The 27,237-nt window shown below is 33.3% G+C and overlaps 3 protein-coding genes across 11 annotated transcripts; all 3 read right to left on the reverse strand.

Annotated features, from left to right (window-relative positions):
• Positions 1–1,980: 1,980 nt before the first annotated feature.
• LOC129309152 (uncharacterized) lies at positions 1,981–9,834 on the reverse strand. 9 transcript variants are annotated; one of them, XR_008592848.1, is made up of 17 exons: positions 9,609–9,834; positions 9,011–9,158; positions 8,274–8,371; positions 7,547–7,608; positions 7,361–7,452; positions 7,154–7,277; positions 6,344–6,430; positions 5,696–5,789; positions 5,290–5,397; positions 4,887–4,987; positions 4,582–4,647; positions 4,399–4,486; positions 4,132–4,192; positions 3,887–3,919; positions 3,288–3,336; positions 3,144–3,207; positions 2,133–2,209 (listed from the first exon to the last, which is right to left on the reverse strand). XR_008592848.1 is itself a non-coding variant. In XM_054950552.1 (15 exons), exons 1-15 carry the CDS (start codon positions 9,667–9,669, stop codon positions 2,078–2,080), a joined length of 1,371 nt encoding a protein of 456 aa, XP_054806527.1. In that variant the 5' UTR covers positions 9,670–9,834; the 3' UTR covers positions 1,981–2,077. The 9 variants fall into 9 exon arrangements, 4 of the variants coding, with proteins under 4 accessions (XP_054806527.1, XP_054806526.1, XP_054806529.1 ...); XR_008592850.1 differs by lacking the exon at positions 3,887–3,919; XR_008592849.1 differs by lacking the exon at positions 3,288–3,336 and having other exon boundaries at positions 2,158–2,209.
• A 7,075-nt stretch (positions 9,835–16,909) lies between these two features.
• On the reverse strand, positions 16,910–21,080 carry LOC129307931 (uncharacterized). The gene is made up of 3 exons (XM_054948885.1): positions 20,649–21,080; positions 19,848–19,918; positions 16,910–19,372 (listed from the first exon to the last, which is right to left on the reverse strand). The coding sequence occupies exons 1-3, from the start codon at positions 20,750–20,752 to the stop codon at positions 17,217–17,219; spliced, it is 2,331 nt and encodes a 776-aa protein (XP_054804860.1). The 5' UTR covers positions 20,753–21,080; the 3' UTR covers positions 16,910–17,216.
• A 2,898-nt stretch (positions 21,081–23,978) lies between these two features.
• Positions 23,979–26,928, reverse strand: LOC129309011 (zinc finger BED domain-containing protein RICESLEEPER 1-like). Its single transcript, XM_054950359.1, has 4 exons — positions 26,875–26,928; positions 26,660–26,766; positions 24,067–26,014; positions 23,979–24,017 (listed from the first exon to the last, which is right to left on the reverse strand). The coding sequence occupies exons 1-4, from the start codon at positions 26,926–26,928 to the stop codon at positions 23,979–23,981; spliced, it is 2,148 nt and encodes a 715-aa protein (XP_054806334.1).
• Between the last annotated feature and the right edge of the window lie 309 nt (positions 26,929–27,237).

The raw sequence follows: 27,237 nt of genomic DNA on the forward strand, positions 1-27,237 counted from the left end.
AAGGAGATGAATCCGATGCTTGAGAAGTATTACACACCAACCCTTTCTACTCATTTTCCAAAGCCAACGACGCTAAGAAGCAATCATGTGATGCCCATTACATTACATATATTCATAAGTTCGATTCCAATTTTGACCAAGGTTAAATCGAATCAATTTAACCCATAAAAATATTTATCTTCAATTTTAATTTTTTCTGTCAGATTTGTGAAAGACATCGAATTGATATGAATTTCATATTCTACATTAATATATATATATATATATATTTGATATTTATATAATATTTTTAATTTCAATATTGTTTAGGTTTTTTAATAAATACATACGTACGTACATACTACTTGAATTTTCATTTGTTTATCACAAAAAATTAAAAACATCATGCTAGTCTAATCGAGTTGCAAAAATAGAAAATTTTCGCAGAGCGATTCTTAATTGGGCTCGACACAATGTTTGCATGTCTTGTATTGTGAACATCATTATAATAAATATATGGGGATTTCGATTAAAAATAAAATTTCAGTCGATTTTTTTTTGTAACAGTACACTCTTGTGGCCTTGGAATTCAAAGGATGGAGAAGAGAGAATGATCCATATAGGATTTTATAATCCATAAATGACATTATAAATTTGGATTTACATATATCAATCAGAATTTGAATTTAGATTTTGACTAAATTTTTTATTTGGATACACAAAAATCTATAACCCAAATTTATTTCTTATTCTTTTTTTTTGTAATTTTAAATTTATTTTACATCTAAATTATTTGAAATTTCAATCATTTCAAAGTTTAAACTTTTTTTTTATGTTTTTATTATTGATGCATTCATCATTCTCACATATCTTTTATTTATCTTATTTATCGTTCACTCCTTTTATTGATTGAAAAATATAGATAAACTCATAACTTTAAATTTAAAAAATAAAAATAAACGTGTCATTTCAAATTATGTTTAGCATTGTTTTGTTCCCTTCTGTAGTGTGTAATTTGTGTTGTTCCTTGAACTATGTAACTGTGATTTGATTGTAATTCAATTCAATATATGGGTGTATGAGGTGTTGAGGTTGGCTTGAAACATTATTTCCCCTATAATCCAAAATTACTGTTCAGTGATAGTATTATCAATCCCTTGCTCTTCATAGTGTATTTCTGGTTTTCTTTGTTTATTATAAGCTTGTTTTAGTATATGGTTCTACCAGATATCAACAAAACAATGAAAAACATGTTGAGACGACATCAGAGACGATTAAAATCAACATTCATCCTTATAATTTATGTTTTTTTTTTTTTCAGTTACAAGGGGCAAGCATAAAGCTTGAAAAAGATACAATAGAACAAGCTCTAAAAGCCCAGAACAAACAAAACAAAAGTAAAAATTATCCATTTCCATAGAGGTCACTGTGCATTAGGATTGCAATTTATGTATTGAAAGTATTTCCTTTTTTTAAAAAAAGAGAAAAGGAAAAAAGAACAAAGGCTCACACCATAATATAAAGATGGAAACCATTCATTTCTATAAATTATACTATACATCGAGAGCATCAAAAAAAAAAGTTGGCATGATTTACAAGAAAAAAAAAAAACACACACACACACCCCCCCTCCGCGAACACCTTCACTTTGGTAGATTTCGAATTTTATGGGCTAGCAGCTTGATGATTGATAGATTGAGTTCCTCTTTCATCATATTGCCTCTTTCATAATATAAGTTTAATTCGAGTTCATTTTTACGACTTGATCACAATTTGTTCCATACTCGGTTTAACTTTAACCTTGAAAACTTGTTCCTACGTTGAATTCTTGTCTGTGAGTTCTTGAATCTCAGTTCTTATTTAAACTCGACACTGACTAATATACATTGTTCAGAATTCCTCCTATTTATTAAATCAACTTCATACCATGCCTATTTAATGTAATATCAGTCTAGATTTGATCGAATAAATAGTTTAGAAGAATATTAGTCACTATCAAAATGAAACTAATAAAAAATATATCACCATTGACTGAGGCATCATGCCCTACCAATCCAACAAAATACGCTCCGGTTCTGAATAAGAAACATATTTACAGTCACGTATGAGAACCTCTAGTGGGTCGACAAACATGGTTTCGTTTGCGAGCATGCTCTTCACTGTGGTGCTGAGTCCGACATGCATATCCATACCAGCAATCCTCCCTTCTCGCTGCTTCTGCTGGCACAAACTTTTTTTGTTTGCAGTACATGTCACCCCCACCAACAACAATAAGAGTCAATTTTTTTTTTTTTTAATGATAAATGAATGAATCATCTGTTCGTTTAAATTTCTTGACAAGAAGGAAGATGGCGCTGTTAATATGATCCACATGCAAAAGAAATTATAGGGACTTTGAAAGTAGAGCCAAGAAACAGGGCCCATAAGGGATTGACCCTTATGAGCTTGGGCTTTATAAGCCTTGTTACTTTAAAATAGGTCATTTTTTCAAACCCAGCTCTTGTTGATTGAATTTAGGGTAGGGCACCAAAAAAACAAAATCTTTTCAGCTTTTTTATTAAAAAAAAAAATTAAGTTTGCTATTATAATATTGTATACTTATGCTCTAAATTATAAAATAAAATGTTCCAAAATCTTCTAAAATCTAAAGTAAGTAATCTAAATCCTAATTTTGAAGTATAAACACATTTTAAAGTCTAAATCTAATTCAAATATATAAAATGTCACAATTTTCCAGGGTTAAAATAAATACGAGCTTAAAAAAAATAGCCCGAGCTTCAGCATGTCTTAAAAGGGTCAGATTTAAAAACCCTTTTATACTAAGATACCCCAAATTTTCAAATCCTGAACCCCAAAAGAAAAGGCTTTAACAGGTAGGTCGATAGGCTAAGCCCATATTTCTGCTCTATTTGAAAGCCTAAGAAACTCTATGGACTTCAAAAGAAAAAGCATGCACAATACATCAATCACAGTTCTCAAACATAAAATATTAAAAAAGAACAAAAACTTCAAATTTCTATTTGGTAAGTGCTTTTCTCTTCCTAATATATGCCATAACATAAAAAAGATCAGTTCATTATACTACTGGGCAAGTGAACTGCACCAACCAGATTCACACTTTGATAATTAGAATGATAGTTTGAGTTCATGGCAGTGGTACTTACATGTTTTGGAAGAGAAATCCGAAACCAGTACAAAAGAAACGATACCAGCTTCTCGTAACACTCGCTGCATGATTACAAAGAGGCCACGTGAATATCGAGTAATCAAGGGAGCCAAAATTATTGAGCAAGGACATGTCAAATTACCAAACAAGTTCACGGCCTCACACAAGTTTCCAGTGTAACAGGATTCCCTCTTAAACAATAATCCACGTCCACATGAAAGCAAGGAAAATTAATTCTAAATTCTCCCCAAGGTACAATCCACATTAACAACCCTAAATTCAACCCATCTCAATATCGTTTCGCTTCCCAAAAAGGAACCAGAAATTAGCTCAAAACTTGAGTTCAGAATAGTAGGAATTGCCAAAACGAGTTTAGACAACATTGTAAAACTAAAAGGCAGGAAATGCATGACGTCAATTTGTTTGTTTGGTCAGGTCCCCTTCATTGAATACAAGAAATCCGTTGTTAAAAAGCCATTAGAAAAGTTGCAGAAGCCAAAAATTAATGCTAGCTAAAACTATTTAAAAATCACTACTAAAAGCAGTCAAACGTTTTTTTTTTTAAGAAAAAAAAATCTTAGAAGCCCTTTCAATAGTGAATTAGACAATTAAGTACAGGCGAAAGGTGGATGTTACAAAAACTGAATATTTTTATGCTATTTCACAGTAATTTTCTAAAATATCCGTTACTTTTTTACCCTTGCAAAATAAAAAATTGACAGCAGCAGCTCAAAACAGTACCTCACAGTAGCAATCCAAGATTAGGCTCACATCCTAAAACAACAACAGTAGCATTCAATGATAACTAGTATAGTCAAATATACAGCATAAGCCTCAGGTTCTATCCTTCAGAAGCTACTCGCATGTTATGCAAAATATAGTTACATAGAACGGTTTAAAACCGGCTCTTAATATAGTTCCAAAAAATAGGACTTGACCAGATACATACCTACATAAATCCAATTTAGATTGATTATGAAACTTACCAGCATACAAGCGTCCTAGAGGTTATCATCTCAGAGTGATTCAACGACAACCTTGTTCTATCTGACAAGAACACAATATTATGTCTAATTTAGATGACTCTATATGAGAAGAAACTGATGTAAAGAAGAAAAGAACCAAGCAGCTACCAGCCGGAAAATATGAAAGGAAAGAAATTATATGACTGAGCATGATAATTTAAACAGGAACGTTTTAAACCCCAAAATGCACATCTGATAAACTGTTGTCGGTCGATTATATCACTCTACCAATTTCTCTGTTGTTCAGCTTTGCTATCCACTCAGCAATAACATCCTGCAACGTCCTCCCCATTTGTCTAATACAACTCTCTGTGATCTAGCAAACCATGAAGATAACAATCATGTTAAAATCTCATCCGTTAAAAGTCTAAAATTGACAATGATAAACATTTGGGACCGCTACTCACATACATTCTGTTCATGTAAATTCTTTTCATGAGCTGAAGCAGGGATTCTTGAGATAATATGTTCTGTGATCTGCAAAGCAAAAATCATGTTCACGATATTCTAGATTCAGTGACCATTATATCAGTTCCACAGCCTCAGTTCCTAGACATCAATTTAAACCAAGCAAGAAAATGTTGTATTGCCCCACTAGATGGATTGTATAAGGTGGAAATAAATCCACCTGGCGAAGACACTAATAATGAAAACATTAAGAACTATGTTCTTTCAGATATGACTATGCACAATAAATGGTTCAAAGTAATCCATACAGGTTTTAAAGTATCCTGGCTGCAAGCAGGATAAGAGTCACTCCTGGTTATCCCTAAGGCATGCCAGTATGCTCCACAAAATGCTCTGTCACACCCTAAACCTGCAAGGAAAGAAATTGATGAGAAATTGGACTTCATACAAAGGACCAAACAAAATGGAAAATACAGGCCCTCTCTGTTTAATTATTATTATCCAAATGCACCACACTGAGTTCTAGTTCATCTCTAAACCCAATAAATTGACAACCACTGCTTTAGTGAACCTAGTATTAAGTCTACAAGCTGGAGTGTTGCAAACAGAAACATTTCATCACCCCACGCTACAATCAATTATATGAAAACCTGAAAAACTAAATAAATAATTTCTTGCACTATACTTAAGTCAAGACAAATTAGAACTCACAATATTGAGCAACACCAAAACCATTGCGGGAAGGCATCATTCCTCCACATGCTTGACATTGGAGATGAACAGTATTTATGTTGCATTGAAACTCACCAACTTCAGCGTCTGAATATTATAATAAACTCAATAAGCTTCAGAAATGAAATAACAAAGATCACAAATTAGGAAATTTTCCTCTCCTCTAAAATTATGAATTGACCGACAAAGTCAGAATATTGAGCATAAATGTAGACAAATAGGTACTGAATAAATGCAAAAAACCTTCCCTAATCTAGGCAGAAACAAAAGGGATATTGAAATGACAGGAAGCGGGGAAAAAAAGTAGTAAATGGGGCTGAAAATATTATGCTGCAGTATAGCCCTGGAGCATTCGACATGTAATATTATATGACAGTTATATTACCACACTGTGGGCATTGAAGGTTCATGCCATCAATTTGCTCACCCACTGGTGAGTAGGCCCTCTTTCGACGACGCTTATTTCGAGATCCAATTACCTAACCAAATACAATTTCAAATGATTAACCATCAATGTAAGATCATGAAATCCAACTAAATTCATGATGGCAAACAATCTTGAGAACTGAAAGCTGTCTGCTTGCTTTTAGCTTGAGCCTTAAGCCATGGAAAGGCCCTTTATCTGGCTTACATTTTCTTTTTGGAATGGCCAATACTAACATATAATTAAACTCTCTGCAAAAGAAGATTGCATAGCATAGGCATGATATTATACAACTAGACACAAACAAAAAATTATCAAGTTCATTCTTGTTTTGAAGACAAAGTATGGCTAGACAAGCAATGCAAAATACTGGAGCAGGATGACAATACTGCTCCATCCATCATCTAGTGTACTGGCAAGGAATTAAAATATTTAACATAACATGTCCAATGACACAAATAAACTGTTAACAGCATCTTGCCTTTTCAAATAGGCAGCGTACTTCTTCAACACATGATACCAGTGTCCTTGCCACATATAAGGTCAATACCAATACTTCACTTCAAGGTATACATGTAAAATAAAAGGAAAATAAATCATCTTACTCACAAGGTTTGATCGTATTGATGAATATGAATCTAAAAGTGCAGCTTCTTCATCTGAGCGTCTGAGGGAAGAATCAGCTCTTAGTATATCCTATCCAAAAGAATAAAAGACGACAAAAAAAGAGAGACAGAAAAAAGAAAAGTAATGGATCAAACTTAGAGGACCAACATACACTGACATAAAAGGCATACTTGAAATGAACAAGTGCTTCAACAAAACAGCTGGATGTAGCATATGGCAGTACAGTGAGGAAGTAATCAAATTTTATCTATCGTACCCATCATATCATCTTCGATGTCAACTTTACTCAGTAAAATTAGATCAGGTTTTATTAAGAATTTGTTAGAACAAGAATTTATGCTCTTGTACAAGTATGTCAAATCTCAATCTCGTAGATAGCATAATGACGGCATCACCTAAAAATTCAAGAAAAGAAGTAAAGCTAGTACAGATTGATCAACATAGGTTGAAGCTTTTAGGAATCACAATAGCTCGCCTTCAATATATATATACACACAGTAAAAAGACCCTCTCCATTTCAACTGCACAAATCTGTAGACTAGCTAAAACAAGTAGGAATGCTACATTTATTCAACATAAACAAATAGATAACTAGGCCTGTTTATTTTGAGGAATTAAATATAAAGCTTAAACCTAATTTCATGTGTCAAACAGTCTGAATCAAGTTCCCCTCCAATCCACACCAAATATCATCATTTGGTCCCTATTTTGCAGATCTTCATGTAGACAACTCATACTCGCTTAACCATATCTGGTCCATAGTTTCCATCAGATACTTTAGCATAAAATTACCTCTGCAATGTTTCGCAGAAAATGGTTCTTGCCAACAAATTGTACAACTGCTCGACAATGAGGACATAGTACTATTGAATGCTTTTCCTGTGACCTTCTTAACCACTCTGAGAAGCAACCATTGCTGAAATGCCACATTGCAGTTCAAGCAGAGGTCAATGAGATGAAAGGGGAGATCTAAAAAGATGAACAGGATAAGAAGCACACCAAAAATTATGGAGGCATGGAGCAACAGTAACTACATCGTGCCATATGTTTAAGCAGATGCTGCATTTTGCATTGTCAACATCCACATGTATCTGCAAAACCAAACATGGTCAGTAACATTGCTTAGCTATAGATGGGGATGAAGAATGCATTGAACGAAGCAGGAAAAAAATAGCAATTATCAACCTTTAGCTGCCTCTGGCTGGTTTCTGGGCTAGACATGATAATGAATTTATAGCTGACAAACCCTAATGGCATTAAGAGAGAGAGAAAACTGATGAAATTGAAAACCAATATAGATATTTTAAAAAATGGCACCAAAGACTGAATGCTTAAATTAAGAAACTTATCCAACTCTACAAAAAACATGAACAAATTTTCTTAGATCAAAAGAACCAAATACCCTTAGGTAAAACCAAGTTTGGTATTTGATGGTGCTGATTACAATTTTTTTCTTAAAGAAAGATCATAGTAGAGATGTGTGATTAACTTTATTTTAACACACAACTCAATTTAGGGTTAAGATGCAACAATTCATTAGCCAAGAATTGTTCTTCTGTACCCTTAAAAGAGAATGTAATAGCCTATGACATGAATTTTTTCCTTGATATACAAAAGAAGCCCTCCATTAATTCACTATAACAACTAAAGGACAACAATTCAAAAGCTATTAACAATGAAAAATCAATGTCACCCAATTTTGTCAAACCAATTTTCAATGCTCCAAGAGAAAATGCATAACATATCAGTTGACTCTATTTTAAACTTGATATACAACCTTGCTTAACAAGAATCAATAAATAGACTGCCGCCTTGTGGATATGTTTCTTAATGAAACTAAATATGATTGAATCCAGAAAATATGAGAAGGAATTGTTATACTAGCAAAGGTCTTGGTAAAAATAACTAGCACCTTCTTTATCAGGACCTGAAATAATTTCACTGCCATCCTTGATGAGAATGGAGTCTTCATTGAGAACCTCAGCCCCATCAACTAGTATAGTATTTTGACTGCAGCAAGTTACAGCCAAAAATAAGGAGAACAGAAAAGGAACAGGTTGAGGAAAACTTCCAAATTTCCAATACTCCAAGAAAGAAAGGAACAAAAAAAAGAATATAACACTATAAATTATCATTTATTCCTTGAGCTATATAAGGATTCATCCCACTGCCCAGCTGCACTCCCTTATATGGGTGAAACAAGTTATAGTGATTCCGATTCATGCAAAGAGAGAAAGTGGTATTACTACTATTCCTAACACAATAATCACTAGAGAAATTTTAGACATTTCTACAACATAACATATATCTGCTTCAAAGGTGATTTTAAATGACATCTGTCTGTTACCATGTACAAATGAGGTAGAAAGCCACATCTATTGCATCAAGTTCCAAACGTCATGGTTCCTTGGTCTTATCAATAAAAGCATTTTTAGTAAGGACTGAACTTTGGTGCACTTTTTAAGGTGTTTGATATCATGTTTTTCAATAGAACTACATGTAGAGGAACTCTGATTAGAAAACCTAATTAACAAGCATCTAGGCAACTGAACCAAAGTTTTCTCCTTTCAGCAAATCCCAACAATATCATAGAATATCAGCAGCATGACTACCTCACTAGTTAACAATATTATGTAGTTGCATAAGTACCTATTGTTTTCAATCGTGGCAGAACATAAATCAGAGTTCCTTATTATTTTGCACCAATTTTGCTTATCACCAGAAGACGTGATCTCAGAACATATTATTTTCTCGTTTGACCTTATCTCTACATCTGAATATCTTGAGTCGGATGGAACTGCAAAAAAAGGCAAGAGTTTGACCGGAATGAGCCTTGAAAAAAGTTTGAAACTTTGAAATAAATCAGTCTCTTCATTTGTTAATGTACAATAGGTAAAGCAAATATGCTTGCAACTAGCATTTGATTCACGACGTAAACCAACCTCGTTATGGTGTACACCCAATAGTCTAGAACTAAAGTAGTGGAAATTATGGGAATCACGCGGCTACTCTGAATAAGAAAATAGAGTATTTGCAATGGAGAAAAACATTCCTTTTCCATTTACCTCCGGTCCTCACGAATTTTGAAGGCTTTCAAGAGAATCCGATTCAAGTAAGGGAGACAACGAATTCATCGCAAGAAAAAGGTGCAAGAATATGGGGCACACAGTTTGAAATTTCATATATGAGTCTGATTTTACATGCATTGTGTAAACTACCCAAGAAGAAATTCATATTGTATGTTTACCAAGTTGAGCCCAAATTTCGTCTAGGGGTTTTGCCCCAGAGCATTCTCCCGGTTCCCCCATCAGTAGCCGTTTCCTGATCACAAAAAGCCTTTGGTGGCCGGCACTTCAGAGAGATCAAAGGGTTTGTGAAGACGATGCACAGTTGCACACCTCAAAAAGAGTGGAAAGGCGTACGAGGGAAGAAATTTCATCTCCCACGAAACAATCAAAGGTGTCACCGCCGTGTCAGCGTCCGTGCGTCTCCATTTTTTGCCTAGAAATTATTTTAAATATTTTATAAAAAAAATTAATTTTTAATTTTTATACTTTATTTACATTTTATTATAAATTTTTATATTTTTTTAATATTTTGACTCTTTAAATTTTTATTTTTTAATATTTTATGTCCATCAAAGTTCCTATACCTTATTTATTTAGGAACTTAAAATATTAAAAAATGATAGTGTAAAGATTTAGATTATCTAAAAAAAGACAGTTGTGAACGTTGTATTTTATCTGAATATTTTGCTAAATATAATAATAATCACAAAATAAAAAAATGAACTTTTAATAATATAGAACAAATAAAAAAATTAATTATTAAGATTTAATTTTATTTTAACCTAAATAATATTTGCTAGTGAATATTTTATTTCTTTTAGTTCATTAAAATAATAAAAAAATATAAAAATAAAAAATAAAATTTAATTCTTTTTAGGATTATATTTTAAAAAAATATAATAATCTAACAAAATTTTAAAAAAAATCTTGCTTAAATCTTTAAAAATTCTCTTTGAAATTATCTCAACAATTCAAAGATCAAGAAAATCTATTTTTGAGAGTTCAATTTTTTTCCTTAAACCTTATTGTTTTTCATTAAAAAAAAGATATTCTTGCTCAATTCAAAATCAAAATTCTTTTCTCTCTTAATCTGATTTCTTAAAATTAATTAAGATAACATTAAAAAAAATATTTAGGGAGAGTGAAACGCTGATCTCTATAGCGTTTCACTCAACCTTTGTTTCCTTTGGCTTGCCTGAGCAAAGGAAACAGAGCAAAGACACAACTAAAAGAAATACATGTACGTTGCAGAAGAAAAGAAAAGGAGCTAAAGACGCACGCAGAAGGAACACATGCACATTGTAGAAGAAAAGAAAAGGTGGAGAGAGAGCAGACTCACACACACAAAAACACTTTCGGTTGCACACAAAAGAACAGACGAAAAACACAGAAAAATGCAAGAGCAGAGAGCAGAGCAGAACAGGCAAAAAACACAAAGAAAGTAAAAGGACAAAGAGCAAAAGAGAGATGCACACAAGTGTAGTAGTCAAAGAGAAGAGCTACATGTAAGCTCTAAAAAAGAAAAACTCTTCCCTGCTTTTGCTTTTAAGAGATGAACAAACGAGAGAGAAGAGGGCAATTAAGCATTTTAAGGAGGAGTTGAAGGTTGTAGCAAAGGCGAGGGGAGTCTGAAAAGGGACCGAAGATAAGAGAGAAGTGTTGAGTGAGAGAGATTTAGAGGAGGGACTAAAGATTTGAGAGAGGATTCCAAAAAATACATCTGAGAGAGGGAGAGCAAAGTATGGGTAGCTGACTGACTTTCCTAGAATGTACTGTTGTTATGGTCTATTAGGTTTCAGCAGCCATTAGGTTTGTGCTGGGGTTCTATGTTGTTTGGAATACTTGGAAGCAGCCCTATGGGTAGAGGATGAAGAAGAGAAAGTGGCTTTACTTCTATCTGAGCTTCGTCTTAAAGCTGCTGAGGAGGTTTTAAAAAGGGTTTCGATTGAAGTTACAAATGGAAATGAATAGGCAAATGAGAATGACGAAGTTCTGCTAAAACTTATTCATGTGGTATTTGAAGGAAAAGATGAGAAGGCCAGGCATGAAATGAAAGGGTTAGTGTCAAAGATGCTTTGCGAGAAGTCATCTCAAAATGATCTTCGCAAAGAGTCCTTATACTCAGCTTCTTCTTCCTCCTTCCCATTCATTTATTGCTAACCATAGTTCGTCTGCCATAGTGGGTATGCCAAAGTTGTTTTCATCACTGTAAGAAGTTGCCTGTGGAGTTGAGCTGCTGTGTGGAGTCAATGCTTCCGTATCACACCACCATTGCTTCTACATTGCTCACTTTTATGCTCTCTGTATCTCACCAATCTTGCAGTTGGACCCCTAAAGGTACTTCTTCTTCCTCTTTATTTATTATCATGTGTGATATTTTGGTTATTTGTCTGGTTAGATGGAAGGGTTTTGTCTTTGTTATTGTCATTTGCATTCATGGAAAAATCTAATATAGGAAAGACTTGTTCTTCTTGAGTCTCAGACAGGTTAAATTATATTAATTACACCTTTAGTTGTGAATAATAGTGGAAGGTTGACATCTTTTTGGGTTTGCCATGAAATCATGATATTTATATGATGTCGGAATTTCACGGGAGAAACTAAAGTTAAACAGGTCTATATTTGGCCAAAAGGTGAGGAGAGAACAATTTATATTAAAAAAAACTTCAATTTTGAAGTTATTCTAAAAGAGTCAAAGATCAACTATTTAAATTGCAAAGTGAAATGCTAGTAGCGGCCAAAAAAATAAAATGATAAAGGTATTGAATTAAATATTGTGGTTAAGTGGTTTGGTGATTAGCAATTGTGTAAGCATAAAGGAAGATAACAAGAGATGAAGGATTGCATTTGGAAATAATTTTGCCTTTTCAAATATACTCCAAATCATTGATTAAATTCAAAATATATGATGATGATGATGCTGATGATGATGATCTCACTACAAGAGAGAATATATTTGTGTTTTATTCACTGCGTGAGGTTTTAAGAGTCTTCGCAGGCATTTAAAATGATCTCATACTGTATAAATTAATAAGATTTTACAAGTACGAGGATCAATTTTGTGTACATTAAGTATGGGTTTCAATAACCCATCATTAAATTTAACTCTCTCTTTTTAATTTAAATTAATAAAATATTTAAATCTCATGTGAGATTTCAAGAATCCTTGTAGAGAATTAAATTAAGTGCGTTGTCGTATGAGATAATAAATCCTCACAAATATCATGATTCTCAGTTTATATAGTAAATAAATAAATGGTTTTTTAAATAAAATAATAAACATTTTTTAAAAAAATAATTAATTAAATTAATGTATTTAAATAATAACAATTAAATCTTTTAGTCATGTAAGATTTTTAAATCTCTATAGACTTTTAGGATAATCGCATTATCCTATGAGTCAATCAGACTCTACAAGTATAACGATTAACTTTTTCAAATTATTTACATGCATAGTAAGAAGTAAATTAAAATATATTAAAAAAATATTATTTAATCCTTTATTATGTAAGAATTTTGAATCTCCATGTTTAAGATAACATATTATCATATAAGTCAATAAGATTTTGTAGGTATGATGATTAAGAGTTTTTAAAAATATAAATATGTATATACACACTAAAATTATTATTAATACATGAATATAAATAAATAAATTAAGTTATTAAACTCTTTTATCGTGTGAGATTTTAAAATCTTCATAAATATTTAGAATAATTACATTATCGTATGATCTAACAAGCTTTGCAAATATAGTGGTTAAATTTCAATAATAAAATATAAAAAATAATTTAAACCTTTTACCTTTTTCTTATTTTAAAATTTCAAAAATTAAGAAAATAATTAAAATTAAATTATTTTATGCAATTTAAAACATTCATAACAAATTTTAGAAAATTATTTTATCAGCAAAATGGTAAATTATTTTTAGTTAATTTCTCTTTAAAAAATATTTTCACCAACAATTTATAATCTCAAACTACATGGATTTTAATTCCCATTGTAGGATATGTAAGTTTCAAAGTTTGATTTTAAGTCAAGTCCTCCCTTATAAATTAATAAATATTTCTTATTTTATTATTATTTTTTAAACATATGAATAAGAAAGGGATAGTTAAAAAATTCAAAGATCTATATTAATTTAGCACAATAAACTTTAGGTAACTGTTCTCACAAATAGGTGTTGTGGGGTGCTTAACACCTTCTTCATATTCAATCGATTTTCAAACCTATTTTCTGATTTCGTAAGACCATCCTTATTTCTTTTAAATAGTTTTTCACAAATTTTTTCAAAATTTTAGTGATGACTCTTATTTCGTCGATTTTCGCTTCAAAGGCTGAAACTTTCGCTCTCACGCACCATCCACATTACATATTCAGGTGCAACAACAGTACCTATAATAAAACACGAGCAAAGTGCGGGAATTAAAAGTTATGTTTTTCCTATTTTATATATTTAGAAATTCAAGAAAGAGAAAAAAAAACAGTTAGAGACCTCATAAGAACAGTAATGATAATTGTAGATTTTGAGTTACTGAAATTCTAATCAAATACCGTGGTCCTTACTTGCAATAAATTATCTTTTATTGATTAGCTTGAAATTCTAATAAATTCTCAACTAATGCTAAATATATTCTCAACTATATTTTGGTGATTTCTCAAGTGATGGGAAAAAATCACAAATGATTGATTTACGATTTACAACTCACTCTCTTAAATTCTTTATTGACATTACAAATAATTTTAAATATATTTAATAAATTTTTTAAGTAATTTATCTATTTATTGATAGTAAAAAAATCATAATTGATTGACTTGATGTAACAGCCCTCCGCTCACCCCGCCTCCCTGAGGTCTTTTGCGGCGCTGGACACTCTCCCCTCAGGCCCCACAACAGGGTGACCCCACCCCTTATGGCGAGTATCAGGAGACAAAGGTTTCCCCACAATAGTATGCAGGATTATTCTTCTTGCGGAGAGCCTCCCCAGGTTCGATCCTCCAACCTCTCCTACATAACAAAGTTGAGACTGAACCTAGTACCATTGAGTGACCGCAAGGAGAATAATCCTGCATACTACTGCGGGGAAGCCTTTGTCTCTTGATGCTCACCGTAAGGGGTGGGTCGCCCTATTGTGGGGCCTGGGGGGAGAGTGTCCAGCGCCGTAAAAGACCTCGGGGAGGCGGGGTGAGCGGAGAGCTGTTATACTTGAAATTCACAACTAACTTTATAAATTTCTAACTAACATTACAAATAATTTCAAGTATATTTATTTTATATCTGAATTAATTTATATGTGTATTGACAATAAAAAATTGATACTCACAACTGACTCTTATAAATTTTTAATTAATATTACAAATAATCTCAAGCGTATTTGATATATTTTTCAATTGATTATTCACAATTTTTTAATTACAAGTAAGAACTATAATTTGTTATTAACATTTTAATAATTCAAAGTCTGTAATTATTATTAATATTCTTATAAAATTCTAATTGTCATTTTTCCTTTGAAAATAAGATTTTTTTCTCGGTTAATGTTCCATATATTTAGGATCCATTTGTTTTTTCTTTTTTTTATAAAAAAATTATTTATTTTTTAACTCTATATTGTGAGTTTTTATTATGTTTGTTTGAGCTTTTGAAAATAATCATAATTTAAAAATATTTTTTTATTATTTTAAAAAATTACTTTAAATAACTTTTGAAAATAATCCAATACGGTAGGTAAGAGAAGAATTTTAAAGAGGCAGGGTACAAAAAAATATTATAAAATTTTAAAATAATATAATAATAAATTATTTTTATAAAACTAAAAATTAAAGAAAATATTATAAAATTTAAAAATAACAAACTAGTAATTACTTTTTTATTATTATAATCAAACATAAAATGATGCCTACTTTTGACAAAATAAATTTCTTTTTTCAAGAAATCTCTAAACTATTTAAAATTATTTATTTTTTAATCTTAAACAAATGAGCTCTTAATTTTTAGAAGGAGATCTATATGTAGTAATAACCTAATGTTTATTATAAATGTTCATAAAATCATAATTATTTTAAAGGCTTGAAAAATAATGATTTAACTATCATATCCTTGCAACAATTATTTTATTATTTTACAAATAGGCTTTCAAGAGATAGTAAAAGAACAAGATGCATTTTCTTTTACCAAAAAAAGAAAAAAACTAGATGCATTTCTCTTTCAAAAATATTTAATAACAGCAATAACAAAATACTTATATTCTCAACCTCATATATTTAGTATACTTTTTTTAATTAAATTAAAATATAAATTTTTTATATATTATTTATTCTAGGAAAAATTATGTATAGGTTTTGTAATTTATTTATAAATAAGTTTTATAAAATTCAAAAACTACAACCAAGATTTTTGAGACCCATGTGCTATGAAGCATCAATATTTCAAATTGTCTCAGATATCTGTATCGATATTGCATCTAATATTGATACTTCTTTAATATATATTCATAAAGTATCTAAACATCATTTTTTTAATTTTAAAAAAATTTATTTTTGATACATATCCAATACTTTAAAACTGTGAGTTGGTATTTTATAGCCAATATTTCAAGATTATTTTTGAAAAATTAAATTTTGTTAAATATTATGATATTAACGTTTTTATTCCTTATATATTTTTTGTAATTTTCTTTTAAAATCAAAGATTATATTTTCCTCAAAAAAATTTTATATATAATAAAAAATAAAAAATATATTTTTTAATTATAAAGATATAAGAATATAATCTTTTAGCATTTAAATCCTAGGTGGGTGAAACTAGACAACAAGCAATTAGGTATAAATAAAATAAAAATACAAGTAATGATTATATTTTGTTTGATATTATTTTATAAGGCTATATACGTATGCTATTTTGGACTTTTTTTAAATTAAAATTTTTTTATTATTTTTTAAATTTTTAATATATATGCACATATAAAAAACATGTCATATCTTATATTTTAAAAAATAAAAGTATCAAAATATTGAATATATATTGTATCTGACGCATGTATCAATATTTATGCATCATAGTTTGCATGTAATTTGTGGTTGACATGCAAAAACTATACAACTTTTATTAATTTGACTTGTACTTACCATTACAACTACATAATTTATAAGTAAAAATTTATACTTTACAAGTTTAATTTCTTACTTAATGCTCAATATAACATAAAGTTTGATAGAATTAATTATACCTACTCAAGGTACTTAAACATAATATCTCCGAATTAAAACATCAAGGCATTAACGAAAAAGCTTCCCCCCCCCCCCCCCCCCTTAATATAAAGTCCCGAGTTTGGACATGAAACAAAAATACAAAAAGAAGGAGACACAGCACTTCTGACAGAGGACGAGGTCGGTTTACTTTTAAGTAAACAACTCGGGCTCCCAAAAAGTAAGACAAAAAATCAGAGCGCAAACAACACACTCACTTTGACTTCGTCCATTTCATTTCACAACCGTCCGCATGTTTCCAAAGTAGAAGCAACATGTATTGAAATTGATGGTGAAATTTAGCATACACTCAGTTATTCACACAGACTTGAATTTTGTTGTTAACTCTCCATCAGACAAAACAGCAATCACTCCCAACGAAACAACTTTTTCCCAAAGGCTGCCAAATTTATACTTGACAATCTAAATAGTCCTACACAATATGACAATCTAATAACGCATTTGAATCTCCAGTTTGCAATTTACAACAAAAATAATGATAAGAAGAAGCCACCAAAATCAGCCTTTCTAGCATCAAATCATAGCCCAGAAGCTCCAGAGGACCCTGCAGCATCCTCTAATCTCAATGTTATGGCCACTTCTTCAATCATTTTACCTCTATCTGATGATCCTTCCATAGTTCTATCCAACCTCTTTAGCCATATATCATAATCAACTGGGTATGGCGTCCCACAAAGGCTATCCACATAATCAGCAAAAGCCTTCAAAATTGCAGAAACCTGCCCAAGATATTGCTGTATAGTTCTCTTCGCCCAGCTTCTCTCCCTCCATTGTAGAGCAGATTCTATGGAATCTTGTTGCTGCATCGTCCCTCCACAAATAAAATAGAGGACATAGACAATGCTTTCTGCATCAGAAGAGGGACACAGCTTCCCATGTTGAAGAGCATGGGATGATGAGAATTGCAAGTTTATGGCAGGGCTGTCCCTGTCTTCTAACACAGCTCGACCCCAAGAGATGGGCACATATCGGCTTTTGAAACCATGTTTTTCGGCAACTTTTATGATGTTTTCTGGACAAATGTCACCATGTTGGACATTAGCCACGGCTGCACTTCTTAGAGCAGCTAAGCAGTCCCGGCAGCACCGAATTGCTTCATCAGCTGAGAACTGTCCCTCATAAGCAATTACAGATGAAAGTGGATTTCCTACAGGAGATGTCACAAGTATTGGAGTCCCACACCATGGGTGATCACATCTCCCTCCAGGGCTCTCCTTCTTGCAGGGACCAGAATGTAAGATCCGACCAGAGGCTATGATTTCCGGCAGATATTTGCTTATGATCCCTTGATTCCTCAAAATGTTTAGCACTTTTGTTTGACGTTGTACTTGGTACCAGAGACTCATGTCCTCCCAAGAAGGCTCAAGTCTAGAGGGATGGGCACCCACATATAAAGTCAATAGCTCTGAGGGATGACCAAGAGAGACAGCACTATGTAGAAAATAGTTCCCTCCTACAACGGACTCCTGAATTTGGAAACTTCTTTGACCATGTTGTGGAACGTCCAAGAGCAATACATCACCTTGCTTGAGCTTCAGGCGCGATGCTTGCTTCCTGAGAAAGAAATCATTCTGGTCGAGTTCAACAATCTCTCCAGCTTCATAGTTAGCTGATCCTTGGTAAGGAATCAGTGCATTTTCACTCTCGATAATGCAGCACTCAGACCTGCGCTTTTGAAGGCGAAGGCCATGATCTGAGATTAATGAAGCTACTGATTTTCTTGGTGGCCCCTTCCATTGGGCAATAGAATAGAAAGTTGCCAAAAGTACTTGCAAGGTTCCTATATCCCCCCAGTTTGCATTTCCCAGTCGGTTCCATATCGGTTCCACTGGGGTGACACCAACTTCAGCACAGGTTTTGATCCATTCAGCCACAGAATGGTACGGATTGCTTGAGTTTAACAAATCAAGTTTTCCAAGGTCACCACTCAACTTCACCACCCCTCCATATTTGGAATCTAGAACTAGAAGGAAGACAGAATCACTATTGACAGAGTTAATCTTGCTCAAACTACGATGAACAAGAACATGGAAACCATAAAATAGAGCTTCACAGATGGTGCGAGAAGAAATTCTCAACTCATTTTCTATTACTTCTGGCCTAAACAATGCAAATGATACCACTTGATCCCATCTGACTTTCAAATCACACCCAGTTTTTGCCATCAAAGCTAAACCACACAGTTCCTTAAGCCTTCCCCTTGATATTGCCTTTTCAACACTGCAGAACTTGGAACCAGGATGAGAGGGACAAGACACAAACAGTGGGAGTGGCCCGCTTTTATGCCAAAATGTACGCCAGAGGCCAATTATAATGGCATGAAGGAAATCTTCAGCCGCTAGATACTGATCTTCAATGAAATGATCTTCAATAAGATCATCAGAAACCTCGGAGAAGTTTGACATTCGTACCAGTTGTTGAAATGGAACCCCCTCCAACGCCAAATCAAGTTTACGCAACTCATTATTTGTGAAGGGAGAGCTGAAATATTGCTTCCTTTCTCCTGAATCAGCATGTAGATTCTCCAAGACCCAATCCTCGAGAGTCTGTGTGAAAATCTCCAGGTCAACAAGTTTTCTTCCACAGTCCTTGAGCCCCCTGTACACTCTTCTGGAAATAGGAACAAACTTGCTAGTTCCTGAAGTTCCAGAGACACTATGAGCAGCTGAGATAACTGCAACATAGAAAACCATTTCACGGATCATTAATAGTAGGAATGGAAAAGGTAGCTACTAGTTAGAACCCAAAAAAGATAACTCCTAGCCCTAGGATGATTTGAATAATACACAGCTGTTGCATTCTGAAAAAAATACTAAGATAATGAAGCATAATGCACGAGTTTACAAACTCAACAAGGAGAACTTGTGGGTGTGCATTGACTAGTACAAGCTTGTTTAGCAGCAAAACTTCTTTCCATTGACAATTACCAAGACTCATCAGCAACATGTTTTATGACTTCTCATAATTTGGAATGGTTAAGGCAGCAATATTTGCCTGTCAATTTTCTCATACAATAACGGACCACTTTCTAATTTTTCATAAGAGAATCCATAAATGAATACACCGCAATTTGCAAGAGAGAACACAGAACATCCTAAACTACATATAGGGGGAATGATCTAAGTAAGAGAAGAGACATGGATGCTAACCAGAACTAGACTTCCTGAAACTTCCATCCAAGCTTTTCCCAGGAGATAAGTCCAAATCATTTGCGGATAACCTGATGCACATAATCAATAATTTTACGAGCCATATAAATGTAATGAACAGTAATGCAATGATCTCTTAATCAAATGAAGTTCTCTGAATTCCTTGAAAGTAAGAAAATCCGTATCTTGACAAAATGCGCTATTTATCAAGGCATGAACAGTCTGGAGAATAGACAACACAAAAAGATACTTAAGCAACAAAGAGCATCAGATTTTAATACAGCCCAGATCTGAACTATCTATAACCTTCACTATGAAGCAAATCGAAATGTTGAATACCTATGTTGTAGTGATTATACTAAGAAACAAAACTTTTCATAAACCAGGATTGTTAAAGAGATTTCTTCTTCTTACAAAATGAAAATAAAATTATTAGAGTTGTACAGGCTTGCGATTTGGATAGACTTACAAAAGAACAATAAAACGTATCATCCCCTGTATTTAAGAGAATTGAAATACATCACAAAAAGCACTAGAATTAATTTGCTTGATCCGATCTCATTGCTGAGAGCCTGAGGCAACTGAAAAGAAGAGGCACATAAAGCTACATTGATTGAGGCAAAATGTTTATTTACCAGGTCTAGTTCCCAACTTCCCATAGAATAGTTTATCTAAATGGAATCCCATTCAGGAAAGCACAACAACGAAAACATGCCATAATTAAAATAATGCCAATCGCCATTCCCAAAAAACCATTAACTAATTCCCATAAACAAAAGAACAGGTCAAAAGTGAATCCACCTAATTGCATTGCGACCAGCGAAAGGATTCTGAACAAAACCCAGAAAAGCTGAAAACTTGGTAGGATTTGATTGAAAGATCTCCCAAAACCACGAAACCCACATTCTTTAACCCATGCGTCGCAATGGGTCTGCAAGATGACAACGACCAGCATTGAAAGCAGAAGCAGAAGCAAAATGTGGGGCTGGTGCGGAAGGGAACGTGAGGAAAGCGGGAGATCTTAAGATAATGGTAAAGGAAAGCGAAGAGGGCATCTTTTTCCCTGCGATTCTGGGAAATGGGAGAGAAAATGGGTTACCATCCACTGTGATTGTGATGAAACATGAAATGGCATGGAACAGGAAGAGAATGAGAGGAAGGAAAAGAAATGAAAGGAGGGGAATGATTTGGTAGAAGAGTGAGTGTGAAGAGAAGCGAGCAAAAGCGAAGCGAAGCAGCAACGACAAGATGCGAAGCTCTAAAAAAAGCTGGGGGAAAACCCAATGACCTTGTCTGACCCCATAGCCATCGGCCTCATGGCGGTTGGCCCCATGGAAATTGATGTATCAGAATTTCTCTACCCACGCGCCCATCGTTTTGCGCGTCGCTCCCTCGCCTGCTCCCTCGTCCCTTTCAAGCACGGTTTTTTTAATTTCTTCCATTTCAATTTATAACATTTTAATGGCGGTTTAATGCTTTAAAGTATAAAATATTTTAATAAAAAATTATTAATAATAATTATTTTAATATCATTTTTATTTCTATATTCAAATAGATTTATTTATTCTTTCTGTATTTTTAAAATTTTATAAAAAATTAAAATTGTAAATTTTATTTATATGTATAATTGTGTCAAAAAATGTGTTATTGGATTCAAACATTTTTTTTTTACTTCAATTCAAGTTTTCATTTCATAATATGAGAAGTAGACTCTACCAATATAAAAAATGGAGGGTAGATCCCTCCCAACAAATTAAGGATTAAAATTTAAAAATTCAATCACTTATTCATGTGATGAGAATTCTTATTATTTAGGTCAATTTTAATTGATTGATTCACTTGGATATACCTCTGCTGAGCAATTTTTTTTATTTCACCGGTAACCTTGAAAGCACAGTTGAATTTGTTTATTAATTTGTATAGATATAAACTTATAATGTAAGAAGTCGAAGGAATACACTGGCCATTAAATTTAAGCGATATATTATATTATTTAAATATGTATAATTTATATAATTTTTTAAAATTTTTTGCCAAATGAGTAGGTCGTGGGAAAATTTAATTAATAATTTTTAAATATGAACTGAAAAAAATTTACTCACTTTTCTTACGTGCGTTATAAAAACCAGTCAACGTGGTAGACTTCTAATTGTTTGACCCCTCCCCTTGGAAAAAATAAAAATATTATCAAGATTGAATGAAAGTGGTGGGTTTGTACACGCAGACCCAAGGAGCGTGAGAGCGGGTTAAATATTTTTGTTTGGCGTTATCAGTTATACTTTTGCCAGAATTTTATATTCACGGAATTAGTTGGCGTGAGAGCTGAATTTAAAAAATATGGAACGAAATACTTCCAAAAGTGTAAATGAATAGTGACAATTAAATATCATGAGTTGGACAGTTATTACTTGTCTAATATTTTAAATTTTTTATAAAATAACATATTTATTTTCAATGATTATCATAAAAATAGTATTTTATTTGCATTATCGGCTAAAATAGAATAGAAAGTGATTATGTTCTTTAAAATTTATTTATTGATCAAGTGCAGCAAAATAATTATTTTCTAACATGTTTATAAATCATAAATTTACATAAAGGAATTAGTTATTTTATATTCTATTTTAGCTAATAACATAACCTACATAATCAAAAAGATAAATTTGTCATTTATCAAAAATGGACATATAATAATTATCATAATTTATGATATTTAACTGTCATTTGTATATTTTAAGAATATTTTTTCATCATTCTCCCTTTGATATATGTGTGTATTATTAACATTAACACTTCAAATTCTACTTTTAATTAATTGGATGTATCTAATGTTGAGTATGGTAAATGAATTTATTCCCTACAATATAGTAAATCAAAGTTCAAATTCAAATTGAAAGTGTGCTTATATTTTATGATGAATCATATCTCCAATATAACTGAATATGCTTAAAGTATAAAGTTTGAAATGATTTTAATTTATTTTTAACTTATTTTAAAAATTTAAAAGAGTCAATAAATAAATTTATTTTGTAAAATATGTAAATGGGGGCCCATGGGCTGTCCGGGGTTGGGTCAGGTCCGTAACAATGTTTCAGGAAAATCCTAACACTGTCAATAGGGCTGCACAAATACTGGACTGGACCGGGTTGGATGCCAACCCGAAGTCTAGTCTGAATGGAGACCGGGCTAGAATTTTCAGTCCAAGGACTGGTCCAGTCTTGTTAGACCCGGGACCTGGACCGGGTTGGACTTGGTCCACCGGGTTACTGGACCAGTCCGGTTTCTTGAATCCAACTCTCTCAAAAAAAAAGCCCTTATATCCCCTTCCCTATAATCACTTGCATTAATATCATAGGCTTTTTTTTATATCCCCTTTCTTTTTTTATATTGTTTAATATTTTTGCTGTCTACGTATGGCATGAAAACACAATAGAACATATATGCTTTGCATATGTTTCATTTTTCCAAGTCTTGAGCTAAAGAGGAATGAGAGCATGCATGAGAGTGACGCAAATACATAAACTCATTAATATATTCATATTCAGAATATATACATCTCACTATAGTCTACTTAGTCAACAATTCAACATTTCATTGTCAAGCTCTATAGTCTATCCAAAAAAATGACTATCCACATATTCTAGCCAACCACATGATATAGCTAGCTAGCCAAAAAATAAGCATTAGCCTATCAAACTATCATCATGCTTCTTCACATAACAAAAAGTTAGTGAGATGTGCCCAAAATATATCCAAAATATCTGAAAGTTTAAAAGTTAACAAACATAAGCGCCATACAACATCAAATGATGCTCACACAACCATCCTCTCCAACATCAGTAACACTGGAAAGATCTGAAAAAATATATAAAATATAAATAGTCAATAGCATTACATCACAAATAAAAAAAATATAACTGAAACATATAATAATTCATATAAAATATAAATAGTCAATATCATCATTGCAACACATACCAGTCTTCACCACACCCTCGGTTTCTTGAAAATTATCAAATTCTTGAAGCATGGATGCAAATTCAGAGATGGATTGTCCAGGAAGCAGCCAATTTTGAGCACATATAAGTGCTTCAGTCATCTTTGGTGATAATGAACTCCTATAAGAGTCCACTACACGTCCTCCTGTGCTGAAGGCTGATTCAGAGGCCACTGTAGACACTGGAACAGCCAAGACATCACGTGCCATCATAGAAAGAACCTTGTATTTGCTAGAATTGGCTCTCCACCATGCTAATATATCAAAATCATCATCAACAGGGGTATCATCAGCAGAATTAGATGAAAGATATTTATCTAATTCTGATTGTGGGTCTAATGAGGTTTTTTCTTTTTGAGATGCTAACCACCTGCGACCTGGATCTATACCCCCTTGGCCTTCAAGCATTGAACATGTTGATGATCCTGGAAGTGTAGAAGAAGAAGCATTGCTTGGGGTACTAGTCCCTAGTCCTTTAGAATACTCATCAAACATACGGTACAAGACATCTTTGATCTTAATTTTCATGGCCATGCAAACTTCAAGATCAAGAAAAAGCTGCTCAAATATATGATTCACATAAGCAAGCTTGTACCGAGGATCCAAAATCACTGCTACAATGAGTAAAGGATTCATATTTTCTGTTTGACCCCAATATTTTTCATACTTGCTTCTCATACTTAGGGACATTTCCATAAGCAAAGGATCAACATTCACAATGTTCTCTTCCAACAACTCATGAATAAGAGCAATTTGATGGAAACAAGTGTTAGAAGTAACATTTAGTGAACTTGAAAACATCAAAGTTATGTCATAGAATACTTTCAAAAATTTGAGAAAGACACGTGCCTTGTTCCAATCACTAGCTTTAGGAGGGCCTTCACGCTTAGTGCCTCCAATGAATTGCCCCATATAATCTTCATCTTCATCTTCTAGGCGTTCAAAAGCCTTTTGAAACTTCAAAGCGGATTCCAACATCAAGTAAGTTGAATTCCACCGAGCATTGACATCAAGGCAAACAAGGCTAGTAGTGTCCAATTTCTCCAACTCAGCAACACTTTTAAACTTTTGGAGACGAGCAGGAGAAGAACGAACATATTTAATTGCATTGCGAATTGCATCAAAGCTGTTCTTCAACTCCTTCAACCCATCATTAACCACCAAGTTAAGAATATGTGCACAACATCTCAATTGAAGGTAATCACCCCCACAAACCATGCCCTTCCAATTCCTAAGCCTTCTTTTCAAATAAGACAAAGCCGTGTCATTAGACGATGCATTATCCATTGTTATGGTAAACACCCTCTCAATTCCCCATTCTAATAGACACTTCTCAATTGTCTTTCCAATTGTGTCACCCCTATGATTCTCAATCATGCAGAAATTTAATATCCTCTTGTGCAACTTCCACTCAGGATCAATGAAATGACAAGTAAGGCATAAGTAATTGAAATTTTGAGTAGATGTCCAGCAATCAGTTGTCAAGCAAACACGATTTGCAGACTTCTTCAACACTTGCTTCAATATCTTGATTTCTCCAAGGTATAGTTGCCAACAATCTCTAGCAACTGTTGTTCGCGAAGGGATTCGAAATCTTGGTTCTAGCTCTCTCACAAAATTTCTAAACCCATACTTCTCAACTATCCTGAATGGCATCTCATCACAAATAATAAATTCAGCCAATGCCCTTCTACATCGTTTTTGGTTGAAAACATGAGAGACTAAGCCCCCTCCTTGTCCACTTGGCGTCACGTAGTTCAACATTGATTGCTTTGGTATTGTGGTAGCCTTATGTGGGTTTTTAGGACATTTTGGAAAGTGCCTTTTCAATGATGTTGTCCCATGCTTGTTTGGGTCACAAGCATAAGTTGCATGACAGTATTTGCAAGAAGCTCTAACCTCTCCATTTGTTTCTTCCAAAGGTAACTTTACAAAATGCTCCCAAACTTGTGATTGTTTACTCTTTTTTGTAGGCTCTTTTCTCTTTCTGCTCACATTCTCTGGACCACAATCTTGTGCAAGGTTAGAGGCAGGATCAATAGCTACAAGAGGAGGAGTTGGTGGAGTTGGTCCAATAAGAGGTGGCATTTCATTTTGACTAGAATCAATTAATTGTGATGGCAAGGGTTGGTCAATACTAGCAGATGCAGAAGTTTCGTCCACCATGTTTCTAATATGAAAAACAAGACACAATGTTAACTTATAAAATCACAAACACAAGTATAGAGTCAGACTTTTCTCAAAGAAGTATGACATATACAGAGGCACAGAGCCACTTCTCTGTCATGATCACCAACAAACCAAATCCAACAATTAATATTATAAGCACAGGTAATCTAATTGTTGTAGAAATTTATCCTTAAAATACTGATATAAGGTTCAAATATCAGAATAGCAACCTCACCAAAAATAGAATAAATATCAGATTATATCAACCAAAAATAAGGAATGATCCTCCAAAACCGAAGCCATCTATAGCAAGTTAGCAACAAAAGATCAGTCATCAGTCTATAGCAGCAATAGAAGCGTCTCTCGCCAAAAAGGTGGAAATGTGAACCTTTGAAAATGGCAACAATAGTACATCTCTCACCGTAGCAGCCTCAACGAAAAGCAAACAAAACCAGAAAGAGAGAAGTAACAGAACAGAAGCATGCGAAAATGGAACAGAAATTGTCGAAGAAGCCAGAAACAAAAAGAAAAACCAAGAAAAACCAGAAACCAAGCAAGAAAAACCAGAATGCAAAAACAGAGCAACGAAAAAAACCATAAAATAGAGCGAGCAAAACTAGAAGAAAAAACCATAAAATACGAATACCTTTCAGCTGCCGATGCTGTCGCTGGAGAAGAGGAGGAAAATGCACGATGAATCGAAAGGCTGAGTGAAGTAGTCAAGCGATCGTGATGTTCTTCTTCATCGGCATGCTTGAGGAAAAACAGAGTAATGCCGACCAAGGAAAGGCAGAGAGATGAGTGAAACCAGAGAGTTTACAGCTAGGGCAACGGGGAGAAGAGAAATGACAAATGAGGTACTGAGCTCAGAGCCTCGGACAGATACTCAGACTTCACGGACCGAATCCGAGGCATGCGTGTGAGGAACTGTAACTGAGGGCGGCGTGAGACGTGAAGGTGAGGCTCAGAGTCAGCGAGTCAGTCTGTCAGCGTGAGATTTTTTCATTTTTTGTGTGTAAATAATATAATTATTTAATATTTAATATTAAAAAAATAACCTGGACCGGGCCAGACTAATTGGTCCAAAAGATCAGTCTCTAGTCTGGTCTAACCCGTATGTGTAGTCTGACCTTTTAGTCCAGTCTTTTATTCGGGTTGATTTTTTTAAGACCGGGTCAGACCGGGTTGCACCGGGTCAAACCAAACAGACCGGGTTTAAATTTT

Source organism: Prosopis cineraria, unplaced genomic scaffold, assembly GCF_029017545.1.
Source record: "Prosopis cineraria cultivar Desert tree isolate PC_DT_omini unplaced genomic scaffold, ASM2901754v1 PC4, whole genome shotgun sequence".
Taxonomy (NCBI): Eukaryota; Viridiplantae; Streptophyta; class Magnoliopsida; order Fabales; family Fabaceae; genus Prosopis; species Prosopis cineraria.

Bases quoted from the DNA above. Each gene is read 5' to 3' on its own strand.
- LOC129309011 (XM_054950359.1), bottom strand. From the start codon at position 26,928: ATGCCTCGGATTCGGTCCGTGAAGTCTGAGTATCTGTCCGAGGCTCTG. The intron at 26,767-26,874 runs GTACCTCATTTG...TTTTTCCTCAAG, and splicing joins TGTCCGAGGCTCTGAGCTCA to CATGCCGATGAAGAAGAACA. The intron at 26,015-26,659 runs GTATTCGTATTT...TTTTCATATTAG, and splicing joins ACAGCATCGGCAGCTGAAAG to AAACATGGTGGACGAAACTT.
- LOC129309152 (XM_054950551.1), bottom strand. From the start codon at position 9,669: ATGGGGGAACCGGGAGAATGCTCTGGGGCAAAACCCCTAGACGAAATT. The intron at 8,372-9,010 runs GTACTTATGCAA...AACTTGCTGCAG, and splicing joins GCCACGATTGAAAACAATAG to TCAAAATACTATACTAGTTG. The intron at 5,790-6,343 runs GTGAGTAAGATG...GTATTTGGTTAG, and splicing joins CATCAATACGATCAAACCTT to GTAATTGGATCTCGAAATAA.
- LOC129307931 (XM_054948885.1), bottom strand. From the start codon at position 20,752: ATGTGGGTTTCGTGGTTTTGGGAGATCTTTCAATCAAATCCTACCAAG. The intron at 19,919-20,648 runs GTGGATTCACTT...TATGTGCATCAG, and splicing joins GCTGGTCGCAATGCAATTAG to GTTATCCGCAAATGATTTGG. The intron at 19,373-19,847 runs GTTAGCATCCAT...TCTATGTTGCAG, and splicing joins TTTCAGGAAGTCTAGTTCTG to TTATCTCAGCTGCTCATAGT.